At 52.1% G+C, this 6600-nt stretch overlaps 1 protein-coding gene across 1 annotated transcript; it reads left to right on the forward strand.

Annotated features, from left to right (window-relative positions):
* The first annotated feature begins 810 nt into the window (after positions 1-810).
* LOC142422586 (immunoglobulin iota chain-like) lies at positions 811-1347 on the forward strand. Its single transcript, XM_075527936.1, has 2 exons — positions 811-856; positions 932-1347. The coding sequence occupies exons 1-2, from the start codon at positions 811-813 to the stop codon at positions 1345-1347; spliced, it is 462 nt and encodes a 153-aa protein (XP_075384051.1).
* The last annotated feature ends 5253 nt before the right edge of the window (positions 1348-6600 follow it).

A 6600-nucleotide genomic window follows, 5' to 3' on the forward strand; every position in this document is an offset into this window, starting at 1 on the left:
TGAACAAGGCAGGGCTGAGCGCCCCTGCGAACATGCTGGGCACAATGTTAGAGCTCTCTCATGGGAGAAATATACCGTGATCCTTGGCTTCGCAGGAGAAAGAATTTACTTCGAAGCTTGATCGTGATCCAAGTGAGTTTTATGAAAGGTCAAAGAAGCTTCAGGTTTTACACAGGCACCTGAGGGCCCTTCACCCCCCCACGTGGAGTCCTGAGGCCAGAGGAGATGCTGCACAGCCTCCAGGGAGCAGTTTGAGAAGCCGAGGGGCTTTGCATTCTGACTTTGCAGGTCCTACCCTGGGAGGCGCGGCCCACGATCCTGGTCACCCTATTGGCTGAATTGAATTCACCTGGCCCAGGTGGGTCAATCCAAGTGTAATGTCCACCTACGTGTACCACCCCTTCCTGGCTGGAACCTCCAACCTCTGAGCATGTGCAGTGGACGCCCCACTGCCTGCACTAGCTCCCTACCGGGAACGCTTGTGCTGCAGGAAGCAGGTACTGGGTGTCCTGGTTTCCCGGTTCACAGGCCTGTCCCTGCGGACAAGGGACTTATGTCTGTGGGCCTCGGCTTGCTTCTGGGAAAGGTTGAGGTGACCGCCGCCCCCAGGGACCCCAGTCAGCCTCCAGCAGATGCTTCCTCCCCACCTGCCCCTCCAGTTTGTGGCTAGCAAGTGGGCTAGGCCAGGGGTGGGGTGGGGGTGGGACAGTGGGTAGCCCCATCCCTCAGAGGACTAGGGGTTGGCAGAAGGCCCACCCCAGAGGATCCAGGAGTTGAGAAGCTGGAGGCTGAGCTGGGCGCCCCTGCACCATGCCCTGGGCCCCTGTCCTGCTCACGCTGCTTGCCCACTGCACAGGTGAGAGCCCCCGCAGCAGCCGCCTAGCTTCCCTGGCTTGGAGGAGCCCGTGTACCATGTGCCTCTGTGTTCTAGGTTGTGTCCTTCAGCCGGTGCTGCACCAGCCGCCATCTGAGTCCTCCTCCCTCGGGACCACCCTCCGCCTCGCCTGCACCCTGAGCAGTGACTACGATGTGAGCCTGTACAACATCTACTGGTACCAGCAGATGCCGGGCCAGCCGCCCCGGTTCCTGCTGAGGTTCTTCTCACCCTCCAACATGAAGCAGGGCGCGGGGGTCCCCCCTCGCTTCTCTGCCTCCAAAGACGTGGCGCGCAACACGGGCTACCTGAGCATCTCCCAGCTGCAGGCCCAGGATGAGGCTGTGTACTACTGTGCTGTGGGCTATGGGAGCCTGGACAGGGACAGGGAGGTGGAGCAGGAGAGGGGGGAGGACAAGGAGCCTGCTGCTTCGGGGACCCAGCCAGACCGGGACATCCTGACCTGGGACTAAAGGCCAATGGGCAAGCACTGACATGCCAGGGGCCCCAGGTTGCGGGGAGGGGAAAGTGGTACCTTGGGGACTGCCAACACCACACTGTAGTCCTTTGGAGCATCTGCAGGGAGTCAGCAGTGTTGCGGGGAGGGCAGTTGGGGCTGGACTCCAGAATTAAAGCTGTTTCTGCCTTGGCGAATTGTTTTGTGTTAACATTTCACTGTGACTTAGGGGAAAGTTTACCTAGTGAAAGCATTATCCAATCAATAGTTCATCTGTAAGTTGGTCTGTGACCTGGGCTGCGATTCCCACCAGGGTCCCTGGTCCCTTCCTGAGCTCCCCATTTCCCAGAGGACTGGAGGAGGCAGTATGGGAACAGGTGGGGCGGCTGCATCCTCATGGAGCTTTCTTTACAGGAGCAGAGGTCAGTGGACCTGGGCGTTGGGCTGCCCTTTGCTGACCCCTCTCTAGAGAAGAGTCCTGGCGGCCCAGTGGGTCGGCTGCTCAGCTGATACCTGCAGGGTCAGCGGTTCAGACCCACCACCCACTGCAAGGGAGAGACAGGGCAGTCTGCATCTGTAAATATGCACCACCTGCTGCCCCGGGGCAGCACAGACTCCACAGCAGTGGGGTTTGTTTTGTTTGTTTGGGGGTGGGGGGCGCTGGTGGGAGGCTTGCTCAGGAGAGAGGCTCTAGCTCCTGCCTCAGCTAAGAGTCGGGTGACCTGGGCCACCCTCAGCCCTTCCTGCCTGCTTCCTCCATGGGTTCTCAGCCTGGGATCCTGGGGAGACCTGGAGTCAGGGAGGGTGCAGACCGCTGAGGGCTGTTTGGCCACAATGGTCCCTGGAGCCCCGGTTCATACCGAGGCCCCCTGTGGTCTTGGCTGTTGCTTCAGAAGAGACACTGAGGAGAGAGACCCTCTGTGGGCCTGCCTCACACTCAGAGCCACCAGGGCAACATCTGTCCTCCAACCCTAACTGGCTGAGGAAGGTCATTTACCATGGCTTTAAAGACCCCCAGGTCCCCTAAAGCAGGGCTTCTCAAACTTTTTAAACAGGGACCAGTTCACTGTCCCTCAGACCCATTCAAGGGCCGGACTATAGTTAAAAAGAAAAACCAAAAAACAACCAACTGAACAAATTCCTATGCACAGTGCGCATATCTTATTTTGAAATAAAAAAACAAACCGGGTAAAAATACCCGGCGGGCCGGATAAATGTCGTTGGCGGGCCGCATGTGGCCCGCAGGCTGTAGTTTAAGGACGCCTGCCCTAGAGGATAGACACCGGTCAATATTGGCCTCATCCGTGTGACCTGTGAGTTTTTCTCTGGAAGACAATGCTGGGCTCCACACACCCTTGGGGTTCCATCTCCTCAAATGCACCTCATCCTTGCATCAGGCCTGGTCCCAGGGAAAGGGCTCTGGAGCCCACATTTCTCTGTTACACTGTTTCCTGGATATTGGATGAATGTCGATAGAGCAGGTCAGTTTTCCACCTGACCTTTCATCCCCATCTGGTTTCTTTATGAAAGTATCAAAATGTGAAAGTATTTTTTCTTAATATATCCTCCATGTAGGTCTACCCACTTTTTAAAATTAACTACTTTTATTGGGGGCTCTTTCATCTCTGATCACAATCCATACGTTCATCCAGTGTGCCAAACACATTTGCACATAAGCTGCCACCATTTTCAAAGCATTCTCTTCCCACTTGAGCCCCTGATATCAGCTCCCCATTTTCTCCATCCCTCACCCACTCGCCCTCTCTCATGAACCCTTGATAATTTATAGATTATTATTTTCCTATTTTACATTTTCCCCTGTCATCCTTTACCTACTTTTCTGTTGTTCGTCCCCCAGGCATAGGGTTATATGTTGATCCTTGTGATCGAGTCCCCCTTTATCCCTCCACCTTCCCCTCATCCTTCTGGTCCCTCTGTTCATTGTTGGCCCTGAGGGGTTGGTCTATCCTGGATGCCCTGTGTTGTTGGCTCTTATCTGTAGCAGTGTACATGTTCTGGCCTAATCCAATTTGTAAGGTAGAATTGATATGACAGTGGGGGGAAGAAGCATTAAAGAACTAGAGGAAAGTTGTATGTTTCATTGGTGCTATACTGTACTCTGACTGGCTCTTCCTTGTGACCCTTCTGTAAGGAGATATCCAATTGTCTACAGATGGCCTTTGGGTCTCCACTCCACACACACACACACATACACACACACACACACACACACACACACACACACCATTCGCATTGGTATGATTTTGTTCTGGGTCTTAGATGCCTGATATCTGATCCCATTGACACCTCATGATCACACAGGCTGATATGCTTCTTCCATGTGGGCTTTGTTGCTTCTGAGCTAGATGGCTGCTTGCTTACCTTTAAGCCTTTAAGACCTCAAATGCTATATCTTTTGATAACTGGGCACCATCAGGCTTCTTCACTACATTTGCTTATGCACCCATTTTGTCTTCAGTGATCGAGTTGGAAAGGTGAACATCACAGAATGCTGAATTATTAGAACAAAGTATTCTTGCATTGAGGGAGTACTTGAGCGGAGGCCCAATGTCCATCTGCTATGTTAATTCTTAACATATAGATATAAGTACATAGGTCTATTTCCCTATCATCGTATATAAATATATTTACATATGTACATGCCAGTATTTAAACCTTTATAAATGCCCTTTGCCTCCTGGTTCTTTCCTCTATTTCCTTTTACTTTCCCCTTGTTCCACCATCATGTTCGGCATTCATTTGGGTTTTGTAATTCCTCACTGATACACTGCCCTTGATTAAGCCCCACTAGGCATCCTACACCCTTCTCGCCATTGATTTTGGTTCCTGCTTCTTTTCTCCCACCTCCCCTGCTCCCGTGTCCCCTCAGGAACCGTCAGTACAGCTGTTTTCATCTCCAAATTGTTTATCCAGCCTATCTTATCTAGATAAACGCGAGGCATTAATGAGTGCAAAAACAGGCAAAGCCAAACAAAACAACAAAGGAGGACAAAACCAACAACAAAATAAACAAAGCCAAAATAACAGTAGCAAAAAGAAAGCCAACGACTTAAACGGAAAAGCCTATAAATAGTTCCAGGTTTGTTTTTTGACCTTTAGGAGTGTTTTCCAGTCAAGTGTGATGGAGTGCCACATTCTGCCCCCAAAGTCTAATTTTGGTATTCCGTGGGGATTTCATCGCTTTGCTCCCCTTGCTGCTCTGTTGCACGCCCTTAGTGTTTCGCCCCAGTGTGATGGGGTCAGATTGGGCACAATTCCCGCACTGTCTCCAGTGTGGTCCCCATAGCGATATGGTTCAGTGAGGGTCATCGTGTCTCATGGTGGGGCCGGCCCTATGATCCTCGCTGTGCTTTGTCTGCTCTGAGCAGGAATATTATCCTTGGGGTTTGGTGGGCCAGGATGAGTTCCCCTCACTGTCCGTCCTCTTCATTTCTCCTGCGTGCTCTGATCAGACATGCCCCTCTCCCCAAGCTATAGCTTCAGTGCTGTCCTCTGAAGTGAAATCTTCTGTGGCGGGGGTTCGGAGTCCACATAGTTGGGATTGGAGCCCCATCTGGTTTCATATCCTGATTACCATCTCCCCAAGGGACCCTCCCTCCTCCCATTTCCTCCCTGGGCTTCCTGTTTCCATCCCTCCTTCTTGTCAACCCTTCTGAGCTTGGGACTTGGGTAAAGGCTACCGTTTGGACATCAAATGGTATGTGTACCTCACTGAAGTTACTGCTCTCCTCTTTATTGTTTAGCTTTAATAGAGCCTTGGGGTGAGTTCATTTTCAGTTAGCGTTGCAGCTTTATTTGAAAGGCTCATCTCCCGAGTTAGCGTTTTCCACCAACCTGGGGAACTTTCCCAGGCTTGACAATCTGCTTGGCGCTGCCTTTGCAGGAGTCTGAGTAGCAGCCATGGCTGTCTTTAGAGGCTTGCTTAGCCTGGTTTGCGTCCTTGGCAGCTTTGACAGCCTGTTCTCATCGAGTCTTTCGAACTTCAGGTTCCTGATTCCTCAAGGCCATTGTATCAGCAAGACATGCACCAGTGACGGCCTCTAGAATGTGACTGCCCGGCCGGTTCTTTTCTTTTGAATTTCTTCTGATTGCCCCTTGTGGTGCTTCCTTCTGCAGAGAACAGTCGAGTTCCTCTTGGGAAGGAAGGCGGATGTGCAGTTTGCATTAAGAAATTGGAACACCTTTCCATGGGTCCTGGCAGAGTGCCTCCCCTGTCCCAGGTCAATCTTGTCCCCACTGAAACTGCACAGCTAGACCTTCATGGTTGCCACAGCAGAGGAACAGGGAAGATGGTGAAGACCACAGGTCTTTGGTGCACCAGTAAGCAAGGTGGGTGTGAACCACTGACCTTGAAATTAGCAACCCCCCAATGCTGAGCCCCCATACCACTAGGGCTCCTAGTGACCAGCTGGGTGATCCCTAAAGAACTTTGTGTTCTATCCATACTTGCCCCTCTCTGGCATTTGTCTTGGGAATTTGGGGTTTCTTGACCTGAGAAGAAACCAGGACATCCAAGAGCTTGATTGGGCTCCACGAGCCTGGCACCCACAGGCTTCCTGCACTCAGGACTCAGCCAGCTCCAGGGAGAGCCCTGGGAGCGCGACCTTTACCAGTTATGTCAAGCTGACTGGTAATGGCAGAGGCTGCGTGTGTGTCCATGTAGACCTGGGCTCATGGGGCTTTCAGTGACTAAGTTTTCAGAAGGTCTTTGTTCCTGGGTGCCTGTGGGGGGACTTGCCCCACAGTCAGAGTGCATTGCCATCTGTCCTGCTGATGGACTGCCTTTAAATCCCTAATATGGGCAAAATTGTAGCTCAGGAAAATAGTGCTCACATGGATTCCTCATCAGTCTCTAATGGGGAAGGACAAACTTTCTCCCTTTCTCGCCTTGACCCGCTCCTGACCTCCTGCTGCAGCCTGTAAGCTTTCCTTTGCATCTTCGTGGCTTCCAGGTGCAGCTGTGCCTGCAGGCCTCTCCAGGCTTGATCATCTCCCTGTGCTCTATGGCGTGGCTGCAAGACACCGCTGTGATCCTGACTTATAGCAGCAACATTTAAAAAGGAACAGATTGTTAAATCATGTATTGGATTAGCCCAGTGGTGGTTCAGCACAGCAGTGTTCACTTTCCGTGTCAGAGACCAAAGTTCGACCCCGGCCAAGGCACCTCGTGCATAACCTTCACCTGCTGGAGGCTTGCTTGTTGCTGTGATCCTGAACACGTGTCAGTGGAGCGTTCAGACTAGGAGGA

The sequence above is a fragment of the Tenrec ecaudatus genome, chromosome 12 (genome assembly GCF_050624435.1).
Source record: "Tenrec ecaudatus isolate mTenEca1 chromosome 12, mTenEca1.hap1, whole genome shotgun sequence".
NCBI lineage: Eukaryota > Metazoa > Chordata > Mammalia > Afrosoricida > Tenrecidae > Tenrec > Tenrec ecaudatus.